Consider the following 15479-nt stretch of genomic DNA (forward strand, 5'->3'; position numbering starts at 1 on the left):
GGGAGGGGAAGGGAAAGGAGTTTGTCAGCCACTCTGAGACTCCAAGGGAAGGGCGGGGTATAAATCCAGTCTCCTCTTCTTTAAAAGGTGTGCGGCTCTTAGGGGTCGGAATGGGTGCAGCAAATGTTGCTCTTCCAGCTCTCCTTGTGGTTGAAAAGGGATCTGCACCGGCAGCAGCATGTGATCCTAAAACATGAACATGTTCACAGGCCTCAGGGGTGATTGTGATTCTCTGTGTAGTCTGCCTCCAACACCCAGGCTGGGCATAGAAACCTCTCTCCAAGGAGATTCCAGTACCTGCATTCTTTAGGTTTAGACTGGGCAGGAGGAATATTTTTGCTGGTTCCGCTCCCACGTGGTAAGAGTGCCTTCCCCAGCAGAATAATAACATAAGCAGAGCTCTGCTGGGTCAGGCCAGTGAGGTTCCATCCAGTCCAGCCTCCCGTCTCACACGGGCCAGCCAGTCCCTCCGGAGGGCCAGCAACGGCAGAGAGGCCGAGGCCTTCCCCTGAGAAGAACCCTGCTGGGTCAGACCAGGGAGGGTCCATCTAGTCCAGCCTCCCGTCTCACACGGGCCAGCCAGTCCCTCCGGAGGGCCAGCAACGGCAGAGAGGCCGAGGCCTTCCCCTGAGAAGAACCCTGCTGGGTCAGACCAGGGAGGGTCCATCTAGTCCAGCCTCCCGTCTCACACGGGCCAGCCAGTCCCTCCGGAGGGCCAGCAACGGCAGAGAGGCCGAGGCCTTCCCCTGATAAGAACCTCAGAAGAGCCCTGCTGGGGCAGGCCAGTGAGGGTCCATCTAGTCCAGTATCTTGTATCACACGGGGGCCAGTCTAGTATGAAAAAATATATATAGATGTGTGCTAGATGCCCACAGATTAATTTAATGACAAAAGAGACTAGATTAAAGCCATAACATCATTTAGTGTCTAGTAATGAAAAACAACCACTTATTCCTTCACAGAAAAAATACAAAGGTCAATAAAATTACACATAGCAGTCTGCTCCAAATTCAATCTCTTTCAACACTTATTCTGGATATTAAAGTGTTTCAGACCTTTGGTCTTTCCTCAGGAACAAATCATAGCATCATAGGATGTTACAGTTGGAAGGGACCTTGTAGGTCATCTACTCCAACCCCCCTGCACTCTGCAGGAGCATAGCCGAAAGACAGCCCTACAACATACCTGAAAGATGGTTGCCCAGCCTCCGCTTGAAAACGTCCAGCGAAGGAGCCTCCACCACCTCCCGAGGCAGACTGTTTCACTGCTCGACCACTCTTCCAGTTAGGACATTTCTGATATTTAGCCGGTAACAACTCCCTTGTAATTTCCACCCATTCGATCTAGTCTTGCAATCTGGAGCAAGAGAGAACATGTCCGCACCATCTTCTACATGACAGCCCTTCAAATACTTGAAGGCTGCAATCATGTCCCCTCTAATCCTATATAGGAATCTCGCATTCAATGTCTCACATTCAAGTTGACACAATCATTGGTTTATTTTTACTATTTTTATGTTAATCTACTTGCGCAAGGTCTCCTCACTGATTTCCAAGCTGCCGCCGCCAAAGTCAAACGGACCCAAGCGATGCCTCCCTAAAAGTATCGTGGGCCCAAGGCACTGTGCCTGCTGTGCCTACTTGATAAATTGGCCCAGGAGACCACCATGGATGTACAAGAGCTGCTACACAGAGGCAGTGTGTCTTTTGCCCTGACCACAAGAGGGAATTGGATAAACATCTGGAACAGAGGTCCACGAATGGCTATTGGCCACAAGGTATAGAGGGAACTGCGGTGGCTCAAGTGGTTGCTGAACTGCAGGCTGTGGAAGGTCGGTAGTTCAGCAGTTCGAGACCCGAGTGTGCCGCATGACGGAGTGAGCTCCCGTCTCTAGTTCCAGCTCCGGCCAACCTAGCAGTTCGAAAGCAAGAAATTGCAAGTAGATCAATAGGTACCACTTCGGTGGGAAGGTAACAGCATTCCGTGCGCCTCGGTGTTTAGTCATGCCGGCCACATGACCACGGAAACGTCTTCGGACAGCGCTGGCTCTTCGGCTTTCAAACGGAGATGAGCACCGCAACCCTAGAGTCGGACTTGACTGGCTTTCGAGCAGGGGAACCTTTTACCTTTATAGAGGGAACCCTCTGTCTGGGGCAGATCAAGATGGGTGGCCGTGTTTGTCTGTAGCAGGAGAAAAGAGCAAGAGTCCAGGAGCACCTGAAAGACTAACAACGTTTGTGGCAGGGGAGGACATTTCACGAGTGAGCAGTGACTCATGAAAACTCATACCCTGCACATATTTTGTTAGTTTTTAAGGTGCTCCTGGACTCTTGGGGTGGGGCCACAGTGGGAGGGGGCTTCTGGAGTTCTGGACCTGATGGCACCTGGTATTTTTGGCCCCTGTGTGACACAGAGTGCTGGACTGGATGGGCCATTGGCCCGATCCAACATGGGTTTCTCTTATGTTCTAAAGGTGCCGTCACCGTAGCTGGATGCCACTATGTTGGAAGGCTGAAGGTCATATTTTCCCTCACAGCAACATGTAGTCTCTGGGTTGGTTAGAAAGATAACAGTACAAAGCAAAGCAATAGACACCTGGCTTGAAAATCTCATGCAGATAAAGTATTAATAAAGCTACCTCTGTTCTTCTAAACGGACTGGAAGTGTATACAGAAGAAACAAGGGACAGGATCCAAGCTACTGTTCCTCAAAGAAGTACTTCTGTTGTGGGGATGTTGTACATAACTGTTCTTTGCTGGGTTTATTATTAATTTTTAAAAATGTTGGTAGTTGTTTCCTGCTCCCTCAGGGCTGTCATGTACAGTTTCTTTGATTTGAATAAAAAAATAAAGAAAAGTGGCAAATGAAGAAGTAGAAGAAGAGAAGAGATTGGATATATATCCTGCCCTTCACTACCCAAAGGAGTCTGAGGGGCTTACAATCCCTTTCCCTTCCCCTCCCCTCCCCACAACAGACACCCTGTGAGGTAGGTGGGACTGAGAGAGCTCTCTCAAGGACTACCCTTGAGAGAACAGCTCCAAGAGAACTTGTGACTGAAGAAGAGATTGGATTTGCACCATGCCCTTCACTACCCGAAGGAGTCTCAGAGCGGCTTACAAACTCATTTCCCCTCCCCTCCCCACAGCAGACACCTTGTGAGGTAAGTGGGGCTGAGAGAGCTCTGACAGAAACTGCTCTTTTTCAAGAACAGCTCTGAGAGAACTGTGACTGGCCCAAGGTCATCCAGCAGCTGCAAGTTGAGGAGTGGAGAATCAAGCCTGGTTCTCCCAGAGTAGAGTCCGCGCGCATAACCACGACACCAAACTGGCTCTCCCTCAGTTCAGCTACTCCCATCCATCACCCACTGGTGAGAGGTCATGCAGCTCATATTAACCTGAAGCAAATAGGGTGCTATGGGGGGAAACGCAATGCTTGACTCCTCTCCAAGGGCCCCAGGAAGATCTTTCCCCAGCTGGCAAGAGCAGCTGCCTCACAAGACATCCTTGGAAAATGCTCCAGACTTCTGGTTTGTGGATTGGCGATGGCGGTTGCTCTCCCCGGACCTTGGGGGAGCAATTAGCACACCAGCAGCATGGAGGGGTGCTACATCAAGTGGCATCCCCACGGAGCCTTTGTGATAGGCTCCAGGACAGAGGGCTTTTGAGGGTTAGCCTCTTTGACAGCTTGATGCCGGAGAATCGAGGCTTCCCTCCGCCCTGACAATCCTGCCGTTGTGTGGCCTCCGGGCACAAGCTAATTCGTCCGGGACAAGCGTGGGAGATCGAGTGGAATAATGAATGATGTGAGCGAGGTCAGAGATATGACCAACAATGAACACAAGTTCAAAGTAAACGGAGTATTTAAAAAAAACAGATTACACCCCACCCCCACCCCCCGTGGGAAAAGCAGAGCGCAAAGAGGGACGCCTCTTAAGCGCATGGACATACAAACGTATCGAAGGGGGAAGGGAGGAAATAAACAGTGAGTTTATTTTGAGAGACTTACGTGAGTGCCGATAGTGACGCGACAAGTTTTTCGAGCCCTTGCAAAGCGGTTTGAAATTGTAAACAAAACTGTAAAATGAGGACTCTGTGGTTGAAACGGGTGTGGGAGCAATGAAAGTTGTATACGATTTTAGAGATAGAAAACCAAAGTAAGGGCAGAAGGACTTTGAAAATCGCCTTTTGAAGTAAAGAAGATGCTCAGAAAGTTATCTCATAATAACTAACATATTAACATAGAAGCTGTGAAAAACAAGAACTTTACAAGTGTATTGTGTTACTAACACTTTAGTGACTAGTATTTAGTTTAACACGGATATGATCTCCTTCTCTTGGGTTTTTAGTTAGTGTGGGTATCTTTTCTTTATCCATAGTTGTAGTCCCCCCCCCATTTGTTTCTTTGTAGTTATGTAGTCTTATGAAAAAATAATAAAAATATCCCTTCGGGGTTTTTTTAAAAAAAGAAAAGGAAATGCTCCAAAGGGATCCCCAGTAGAGCAGAGCCCGGAGTGTGGTGTTGTGCGACTCGCAGCCATCCCCTGACAGTTCCTCTTAGTACAAGACAAATACTTCTGGATTCGTGGCTGAAACCTCCATGCCGACAGAGGAGGTTCTGCTGCACCAACAGGCCGACGTGCCCTGGTAAGCACTGCCATTTTCTCTCATCCCTTTGGGCAACCCGGGGGCTGACATGCCGAAGACGCTCTGTTGAGTGTGTGCTGAGAGTGTGTATGCGAGTTCACCAGCAACTCCCGCATTCCATAACCAACAAAACCATCACAGCTCACCACACACTTCAAAGTCACTCCAGGAGGTGCTGAGGAGAGATCTCAAAAGCCCAGTCCGGCACCTGGGAGTGACCGCTGGACAGGCAAATTCAAGCACCCACGGTGCCACAAGTCGACCTTTGATGCAGATCCACTGAGAAAGACCAGAGCAGGAGAAGAAGACAGGGAGGCTGGAATTCAAGTGCCAAAGGGACACCTGCAGTTTCTCCTTGAAGAACCAGGTAATTTCACAGCAAAAAAAGGCAGAACGGGGTCTTTTAAATCTGCTCCATATAACCTGCATTGGCTGAGCTGTACACGAAATGTTCCTTCAAGATTTTTCATGCGGTAAGAGCATTCATACGTGACCCCAAAAACAGGACAAAGAGGTGGGTGAACTGAAGTTAATTCCCTGGGTTGTTTTCAGACACGAGACTCGGCAGATTCAGTTTCAGAGGGCTTCGTGAGACAAGCGTAAAACCTACTTTGGCCGAAATGGTCATTTGCATCACAAATGCCTCTTCTCCCCTTTCAGCATCCACCTTAACAGCAATTGAACTACAGCTCAAAGTCGATTCCACACGTGTGAATTCATCCTCATGCCTGGGCTAAGGAGACCTGGGGTCTTTGGGAGGAGGGGAGCAGTGTCATAGAATCATAGAGTTGGAAGGGCTCCTACAAAGACCATCTAGTCCAGCCCCTTGTCCAATGCAGGACCAGCCTAGAGTATCTCTGACAAATGTTCATCCAGCCTCTTCTTAAAGGCTGTCAGTGAAGGGGAGCTCCCCACCTCCCAAGGCAGCTGATTCCACCTTTGAACCACCCTGACCGTGAGAAAGTTTTTCCTAATTTCCAGCCAATACCTTTCTGCGTGTAACTTAAACCCATTGCTTCGGGTCCTGTCCTCTGCTGCCAACTGGAACAGCTCCTTGCCCTCCTCCAAATGACAGCCTTTCAGATATTTAAAGAGAGCAACACAGGTTCCAACTCACACACATGAGAAGGGGAACTCAAAGCCCTCCAAAGATTTCCCCAGGGGCCCGGCATCGGATTTGCCCTGGAGCAGTGGATAGAGGTGGTTTCCACACTGACATTTTATTCCACTTTGCTTCCCAAATTATTTTTTAACAATGTGAAAAACGTCCCTATGACATTACTAGGCAGTCGTGCGCCTTCTAGGTTTCTCCTGCTCTGCTGTGATTTTTTCCCAAACTTGCTATGGTATGATCGTTCCAGAAAGATTGTTGTCAAAGTGGGTTTGTCCACTATGTGGGTAGGAAGGTGCAGATTTTCTGTACAATGATATAGCTAGAACTGATTTTTCTTTTTAAAAGCCAGCTAAAAGCTCCACTGAGCACCATGATTCCTACCTCTGAGGGTCAAACCATAAGATATGTTTGCCAAGAGTTGGGTTGGACTTTCCCAGACAGGCTGGGAATTGTGTTTACAAATATGCTGGGGCTCAGTTCCATTCAGGAGTGTGTCACAGACTGGTCGAATCTGCATTTGTCTTTCCCCACCGGTGTCCCAGCCTTCTGACACTGTCTTCAAAAAAGCTGTCTACATTTGGTGTCGTTTTCACACCTCAACAGTGCTGTCATACTTTTGCACATCTGCATATGTTTATCGCCCTATTGTGGTGGCTCCACTGTCATTGCACCTCCACACTGCTTTAAAAGAATCTTCTCCAAACAACATTCAAACAAGCATAGAGAAGGACGGCGTCACAGCAGCATGAGACTGCTCTCAAAATGCAAATGCAGATTCGACCAGAGAGAGGAGGTCCTCAGCTTTCCCTCCAGCACCAGTTTGGGGAGCCAAAATGTCCAAGAGGGGCCTGATCTCTCCCACTTGCTCCGAGTGCTGCCCACAGGAGGGCTGTTTTGGCTCCCCAAAACCAAGCAGAAGGGAAGGCTGAAGCCCCTCCTCTTGAGCAGAGTCAGGCCCCCAGAGCCTTTGGGAAAGTCCCAGTGTAAGGTCTGTCAATGCAAGATGAGCCGGGGTACCCTGACAAGGCTAAGGCAGATGAATCACTTTGTTTGCCCTTATGACCCTCTCTCGGCATGCATGCCATCCAGGCTGAAAGGGTGGGGAAAAGGACTTGGGGCTTGTCTTCTGGCAGTCACCCTTCCTACCCCTAATGTGTCTCACGGAACTCTTGTGAAGCCAAGGGTAGTGCATGTGTTGCCTTGCCCTCCTAGGTATAGAATCATAGAATGTTAGAGTCGGAAGGGACCTTGCAGGTCATTCAGTCCAACCCCCCTGCACTCTGCAGGAGCGTAGCTGAAAGATAGCCCTACAACATACCTGAAAGATGGTCATCCAGCCTCCACTTAAAACGTCCAGCGAAGGAGCCTCCACCCCCTCCCGAGGCAGATTGTTCCACTGCTCAACCACTCTCACAGTTAGGAAGTCTCTCCTGATATTTAGCCGGTATCGACTCCCTTGTCATTTCCACCCATTAGACCTAGTCTTGCAATCTGGAGCAAGAGAGAATAGATCCGCTCCATGTTCTTCATGACAGCCCTTCAGATATTTGAAGACTGCAATCGTGTCCCCTCTAAGCCTTCTCTTTCCCAGGCTAAACAGACCCAACTCTTTCAGCCTTTCCTTCTGTTTTCCAACCCTCTCACCATCCTGGTTGCCCTCTTCTGGACACACTCGAGCTTGTCAACATCCTTCCTAAAATGTGGTGCCCAAAACTGGACACAGGACTCCAGGTGAGGCCTGACCATAGCAGAATAGAGCGGAACGACCACCTCCCGTGATCTGGACACGGGGTATGTGGATCCCACAGGTCTGTTTGACACAGAGACCAGAGTCTATTGCAGTCTATTAGTTTACACGTCAACAATTCTAATCCGTGAATTAACACCCAACATTCTTCCCACTTCAATGAAACAGATTCTTAGAGATTCTTAATTTTTACAATGTAAAAATACGATGCACTACAGAATAGTAGTCTAAATATATTTTCATAATGTAACATTGCAGTAATTCAATTTCTTTAGCATTTGTTTGGATGCTGACTGTTGCACTCTTCTTGGTTTCTGCCGTTGATCTTTCCATTGAGAGCTCACGTGAGCTGAAAACAGGTCATAAATCCCCCCAAAGAATCAAGCAGTGCTAAAGAATTATTTATTTATTTATAATTTCGGTTTATGAATCGCGCTCTATCCCTGGTGACTCAGGGCTCTGAGCGATGAACAACAGCGATAAAAACAGTTCCCAACAATTAAACAGTTCCCAACAATTAAACAATGAAATAAAAACAGTTCCCAACAATTAAACAATCTAAGTAAAAAGAATTCATAGAGGGCGTTATCAGATTCTAGACCATGTGGCCACTTCCTAAGCACAGTAGGAGGAAAATAGCTGGAAGAGAGGTGGAGAAGGAGGCAAAGGGCCAAGATGGTACCCGTTGCTGCCCTCAACCAAAGGCCTCGTGGCACATCTCTGTTACTGACAGTGTTCCCTCTGAGCTGAGTGAGTGTGAGCTAGCTCACAGTTTTTTTAGCCTCTGGCTCACACATTTTTGTCTTGGCTCAGGAAGGATGTGGCTCCAGAGCAAACTAATTTATGCTGCAGCCAAATCGCTCGTTCACAACTTTAATGCCAGTGGCTCACAAAGTAGGATTTTTGCTCAGACAAGACTCTCCACAGCTTAGAGGCACCACTGGTTCCTGGCCCCCTGCCCCTGACTCTAACTCACGATATTGTTTTGTGTGTTGAACTGTAGGGGGAAGACGACGTTCTAGAAGACTGGTGGTGCGTCATGCTAAACCCCAATGCGACAGGAGGCCGGCCTTTCGCCTTCTTCCTCACCGGGTTCTCAGGGCTCGGAGCTGGCCGTCAGCTCTGGCTCTCCGTCCCAATCTGCTTTATGTATCTCGTCGCTCTTTCCGGCAACTGCCTGATCCTCGCGGTGGTCCAGCTGCACCCCAGCCTCCACGAGCCCATGTACCTATTCCTCTCCATGCTGTCTCTCACTGACCTGGGCCTGTCCCTTTCCACCTTGCCAACGGTCCTTCAGATCTACGCCTTCGGCTCCAGGGAAATCTCCGCCGACGCCTGCCTGGCCCAGCTGTTCTTCATCCACACCTTCTCCGTCATGGAGAGCTCCGTGCTGCTGGCCATGGCCTTCGACCGCTTTGTCGCGATACGCCACCCTCTGCGGTACGTCTCGGCGCTGACCCGAGGCAGGATCGGGGGTATCGGGCTGGCCATTGCCCTGAGAGGGGTGGGGCTTCACATCCCGGCCCCCGTCCTGTTGAAGAGGCTGCCCTATTGCCGGAGCCACCAGCTCGCCCACTCCTACTGTCTCCATCCGGACGTGATGAGGCTGGCCTGTGCAGACACGGCCCCCAACAGCGCCTACGGCCTCTTTGTCCTCCTCTCCACGCTGGGCCTGGACTCCTTGCTCATCCTCCTCTCTTACGTCCTGATCCTCAGGACCGTGCTGAGCATCGCTTCTCGGGCGGAGCGCTCGAAAGCCCTGAGCACCTGCGTCTCCCACGTCTGCGCCGTCCTGCTCTTCTACACGCCGCTCATCAGCTTGTCCATGATCCACCGCTTCTGGAAGGCGGCCCCCCACCACACCCGCATCCTCCTCTCCTACCTCCACTTCCTGGTCCCGCCCGTGCTGAACCCCGTGGTCTACAGCATAAAAACCCGGCAGGTTCGAAAGCAGATCGTCAGGCTGTTCCGGCAAAAGAATCTGACCAGGCGCAGGAAGGATCCTGCCTTTTTGGACCCCTAGAGAGGAGCTGTGGTGGCTCACGTGGTTAAGACGCTGAACTGCAGGCTGTCGAAGGTCGGTAGTTCAGCGGTTTGAGACCCGAGTGTGCCGCATGACGGAGTGAGCTCCCATCTCCAGTTCCAGCTCCTGCCAACCTAGCAGTTCGAAAGCAAGAAATTGCAAATAGATAAATAGGTACCACTTCGGTGGGAAGGGAACAGCGTTCCGTGCGCCTAGGTGTTTAGTCATGCCAGCCACATGGCCATGGAAACATCTTCGGACAGTGCTGGCTCTTCGGCTTTGAAACGGAGTTGAGCACCGCAACCCAAGAGTCGGATTCGACTAGCTTTCGAGCAAGGGAACCTTTACCTTTACCTTTTAGAGAAAAGTAGCACAATGGAACAGTTTGCAATGTGCTTTAAGCACTTCATTTTTCAGCATCACCCATCCTTCCTGTGCAGATTTCCCCCTCAGCATTTCCAGCCATGGGATCCTACCTAATATTTCTCTGAGTTTTTTTAAATCAGCTTTCCTGAAGTCCAGGATACAAGCCCTACTATGTCCTGGTTACACATCCTTCTCTATGTCAAATTCCAAGGTGACATGGTCACTATTCCCCAAGGATCCCACAACATTCACTTCATCAACCATTTCTTCCCTGTTAGTCAGGATTAAATCTAGGATAGCAGATCCTCTGGTTCCCACCTCGAACCTTCTGAGAGATGAAGTTGTCCGCAAGACTATTCAAGAATCTGCGGGATGCCCTATGTCTAGCAGAGTTAGATTTCCAGCAAATATCTGGATAGTTGAAACCTCCCATAACCACTACATCCTGTCTCTGTTTCCTTGTGTGCTGAGTCCCTGAGCGCACTCAGATCTCTAAACTGGGAAGGCAGCCATTGACCATGTCCTCACCTCAAGAGCTGGAGCAAGCTTCAAGGTAGTGGTGACTCTATAGAGATCTATAGCATCCTAAGCAAAAGGAACCTGTCCTATTAACATGTGATAGGGCATGTATGGGGGGGGGGGGGCAACAGTGGGAGGGCTTCTGGTGTCCTGGCCCCACTGCTGGACCCCCTGAGAGCACCTGGTATTTTTGGCTACGGTGTGACAAGATGGGCCATTGGCCTGATCCAACATTGGCTTCTCTTATGTTCTTATACAGAAAGGAACAGAGGAAGTGTGTTTTACCCATTTCTTTTGGATCCCTTGCTCAGTCTGGTGCTGTGCTAAAAGTATGGTTTTAACCCGTCATGTAGGGAAGACCATGTTCCCGAGTGTTTTTATATGGAAGAGAAACATTCTGTATCTGGATACTGCGTGTACCAACGCAGACTGTGAGCCTGCAAGAAGAGGGTGTTTTTACTTTTGTACTGTCTTCAGCTCTGTATAAGTTTGTGAATGTTATCACTTTGGCACATCAACTGAATGCATTAAAATACTTAGCATTTACATAGGACTTCAGTGTATTCAAAAGTGCTTCCCCTGTCTTCTCTCAGTAATCCTTAAAACAACCCTCATGGGCAAGCCAGTATCCCCACACTGTAACACCTGAAGAAGAAGTGAGCAGTGACTCACAAAAGCTCATTCTCCGCCACAAAGTCTTTAAGGTACTACTGGACTCTTGCTCTTTTCTACTGCAATACCTTCTAACTGCATACAAATGAAAGAGCACCTACATGCATAAATACTTAAAAAAAAACTATTTCTAATTTGCAGAAACTCCTGAAAACACAGAATTCCCTCAAACATTCATTTCAGATAGAATGGGGGTGGGGAGTATGGGTGAAATACATTTTCATGGAGTTACAAAAGAAAGTGGTGTGTGGCTGGATTTTTTGGAAGAGGGGGAGGTGTGGACATTTCCCCTCTTAAATCTAGTTTAAATCAATGGAGATTTGCACAAGTTAATCATAGAATCATAGAATGTTAGAGTTGGAAGGGACCTTGCGGGTCATCTGGTCCAACCCCGTGCACTCTGCAGGAGCACAGCCGAAAGAGAGCCCTACAGCATACCTGAAAGATGGCCGTCCAGCCTCCGCTTGCAAACGTCCAGCGAAGGAGCCTCCACCACCTCCCGAGGCAGACTGTTCCACTGCTCAACCACTCTGACAGTTAGGAAGTTTCTCCTGATATTTAGCCAGTAACGACTCCCTTGTAATTCCCATCCATTAGATCTAGTCTTGCAATTGGGAGCAAGAGAGAATAGATATGCGCCATCTTCTACATGACAGCCCTTAAAATACTTGAAGACTGCAATCATGTCCCCTCTAATCTAAGCCTTCTCTTTCCCAGGCTAAACATACCCAACTCTTTCAGCCTTTCCTCGTAAGACTTGGATTCCAGCCCTCTCACCATCCTGGTTGCCCTCTTCTGGACACACTCCTAGCTTTTCAATATCCTTCCTAAAATGTGTTGCCCAAAACTGGACACAGTACATAATCAGTATGTCTGATTCTCCACATGGCTATTTCTCCACATGTGGATACTTAAATCCAGAGATTGCTGCCATGAACACAGCAGACAGATCTTCCCACAAATCTGGAAAACACCACAAAGACCCTAACCTCCCCCCTCCAAACAGGAGCAGCACCTGTAGGGGGAAGGTGCCTTCGGAGGCTCTTGCTAGGCAACCACAGCAGCATTGCTCACGGGTTCCAAAAGACTGGGGACCCCAGTCTTAAAATATGTTTTCCACTGAAACTGGCGGAGAGGACCACAAGAACAGATCACAAGTTCACAGAACCATTCAGCACCCTGAAGCTCACAGTGTCTGGCTTGGACATTGGGTTTCAATGACATGCAGAAAAGTATCCGCCGGATATTGGTCAACACTTGTTCACGGTCAGAGTGGTTCTTCAAAGGTGGAATCAGCTGCCTAGGGAGGTGGTGAGCTCCCCTTCACTGGCAGCTTTCAAGAAGAGGCTGGACGAATATTTGTCAGAGATGCTTTAGGCTGGTCCTGCATTGGGCAGGGGGGGTTGGACTACATGGTCTTTGTAGGACCCCTTCCAACTCTAGGATTCTATGACGCTATGATCATTCTCCACCTCTGTTCTGTCCTCACAACAACCCTGTGAGGTAGGTTAAGCTTAGGGCGTGTGGATGGCCCCCAAGGTCTCCCAGAGAGATTCCCTGGCAGAGTGGGGATTCAAACCCGGGTCTCCCAAATCCTGATTTAGCTCTCTAGCCACTCCACTCCACTAATGCTCATTAGAATTAAAAGGCATCTCCCCCACTCCCCCCAGTATCTCCTCCAAAAGCAGTCAGGTGAGTATTGGACCAGGGATCCTGCCAGAAGACAAGGGCTGTGTCTACAGTTCAGTGTAACTTCCATGCTTAGACACAGCATGCCACAAACTAGGGACACACAACAGGAAATGGCCACGGTGCTCCCTCTAAGCTGTGGAGTCTTGTGAGCAAAAATCCTACTTTGTGAGCTACGAGCCTTAAAGCTGTGAGCGAGTGATTGGGCTGCTGCATAGATTAGTTTGCTCTGGAGCCAGCTTTCCTGAGCCGAGACAAAAATGTGTGCTCCGGAGGCTAAAAGACTGTGAGCTGGCTCACACTCACTCAGCTTAGAGGGAACACTGCATCCCTTTCATGCATGATCAGCCTCTCAGAGATGTTTGGCTGACCACTGTGGGAGATGCGGGAGTTCCCATGCCCGTGTGTGTGTTTCTGTCCCACCATTAACCAAATGGGCTTCTAGTTTCCCAGCCCCACGGCTGGACCTCCTGAGGGCCCCTGGTACTTTTGGCCACTGTGTGACACAGAGTGTTGGACTGGATGGGCCATTGGCCTGATCCAACACTGGCTTCTCTCTTATGTTCTTATGTTCTTAAATATCCCACGTCTGTCTTCCAATATGCGTGTGTGGTCAAGAAAGGAACCCACATCTCATTTGCTATCAGGAATACACCAGTTCTCTCATTCCTGAGACCTCTCAGACAGTGTGGTGCCGTGGTTAAGTGCACAGACTCTAATCTGGGAGAGCCGGGTTTGATTCCCCACTCCTCCACTCGCACCTGCTGGATGACCTTGGGCAATCCATAGTTCTGTAAGAGCTGTCCTTGAAAAAGAGCAGTTTCTGTCAAGAGCTCTCTCGGCGCCACCTGCCTCACAGGGTGTCTGTCTGTTGTGGGGAGGGGAAGGGAAAGGAATCTGTAAGCCTAATCTGGGAGAACCAGGTCTGATTCCCCACTCCTCCACTTGCACCTGGCTGGATGACCTTGGGCAAGCCGTAGTTCTGATAAGAGCTGTCCTTGGAAAAGAGCAGTTTCTGTCAGAACTTTCTCAGCCCCACCTGCCTCACAGGGTGTCTGTCTGTTGTGGGGAGGGGAAGGGAAAGGAGTCTGTAAGCCGCTCTGAGACACCTTTGGGTAGTGAAGGGCCATGGGGTAGAAATCCAATCTCTTCTTCTTCTTCTTCTCTCTGCACCCAGGGACCACCATTCTGCCTACCCTGCTAATTGGGGGGGGGGCTGCAACTGTGAGGAACTGGACCCCTAAGCATGTGCAGTGTGTACACTTTCTCCATCGGCCTTGTATCTCTGGGCTGAGGGGTCATCCCTTACCAGGGAACGGAAGGACCTCCCGGCAGGCAGCCTTGGGACCAAGTAGGACCCTGGCTGGTAAGGCCAACGGAGCCGGCACTGGCTCAGATAAGCCTCCCCCCCCCCGGAGGGTCTCATAGCTCACGTGGTGAATCAGGAGTTGTTCCCACCGTTGTGGGTTTCCTGCCTCCCCAGTTGGCTGAGCCTCCCTCGACTGCAGCATCTCTCCGGGGTCCCCAGTCTATAAATCCTCCTCCCCGCCAGCTCCATCAGCCCTCCGGCGCTTCCTCCGGAGTGTTGCGTGTGCATCTTCAAGGGACTAAGAAGGACAGGCCACAGACGACACCGTCTTCGCTGAGCGGCCCAGAATGGAGGGGGACAGAGAACGCTGAGAAGGGAGGTCCTGCCCTGGGCCGGAAGAATATCTCCATCGTTCCAGGTGGGTAGCCATGCTGGTCTGAAGCAGGAGGACAAAGTCCGAGGGGGAGAGTTCTAGGTTAGAAAACAGCCTTTCTGAATCAGACAAAGAACTCCTTCAGTATCCTGGCTCCAGAAGCGCCCAGGAAAGAAGAAGAAGAAGAGATTGGATTTATACCCCTTGCCCTTCACTACCAAAGGAGTCTCAGAGCTGCTCACAAACTCCTTTCCATTCTCCCTCCCCACAACAGACAGACAGACACCCCGTGAGGCAGGTGGGGCTGAGAGAGCTCTTGACAGAAACTGCTCCTTTTGCAAGAAGAGCTCTTATCAGAACTACAGCTTGCCCAAGGTCATCCAGCCAGGTGCAAGTGGAGGAGGAGTGTGAATCAAACCCGGTTCTCCCAGATTAGAGTCCGTGCCCTTAACCACTACATCAGTGAGCTTTCCCCTCCTCTTGAGCATCCTCCAGCCTAGCCTTGTGTCCTGAAAGATGATCGTGTTCCTGACGCCACAAAATAGTTCCCACTCCACAGGAGGGGAGAGATCAAGCAAAAGAAAGTTGGGTTAGAACGGATAAAAGGAAGTCTTTCTTCACCCAAAGAGTGATTAACACCCGGAATTCACTGCCACAGGAGGGGGGGGGGCGGCTACAAGCATGGACGGCTTCAAGAGGGAACTGGATAGACATCTGGAGCAGAGGTCCATCTGTGACTATTAGCCACAAGGTATAGATAGGGACTCTGGGTCTGGGGCAAGGGATGCTCTGTGTTCTTGGTGCTTGTGGGTGGGGGGCAACAGTGGGAAGGCTTCTAGTGTCCTGGCCCCACTGCTGGACCTCCTGACGGCACCTGGTACTTTTGGCCGCTGTGTGACACAGAGTGTTGGACTGGATGGGACATGGGCCCAGTCCAACATGGGCTTCTATTATGTTCTTATAGGAACTCTCAGTCTGGGGCAAGGGATGCTCTGTATTCTTGGTGCTTGGGGGGGGGGCAAGA

At 50.0% G+C, this 15479-nt stretch overlaps 1 protein-coding gene across 1 annotated transcript; it reads left to right on the forward strand.

Moving 5' to 3' along the window:
• The first annotated feature begins 8543 nt into the window (after positions 1-8543).
• On the forward strand, positions 8544-9527 carry LOC107115374 (olfactory receptor 51G2-like). The gene has a single exon (XM_015417068.1). The coding sequence runs from the start codon at positions 8544-8546 to the stop codon at positions 9525-9527; it is 984 nt and encodes a 327-aa protein (XP_015272554.1).
• Positions 9528-15479: the final 5952 nt, after the last annotated feature.

The sequence above is a fragment of the Gekko japonicus genome, unplaced genomic scaffold (assembly GCF_001447785.1).
Source record: "Gekko japonicus isolate JY-2015 unplaced genomic scaffold, Gekko_japonicus_V1.1 scaffold3426, whole genome shotgun sequence".
NCBI lineage: Eukaryota > Metazoa > Chordata > Lepidosauria > Squamata > Gekkonidae > Gekko > Gekko japonicus.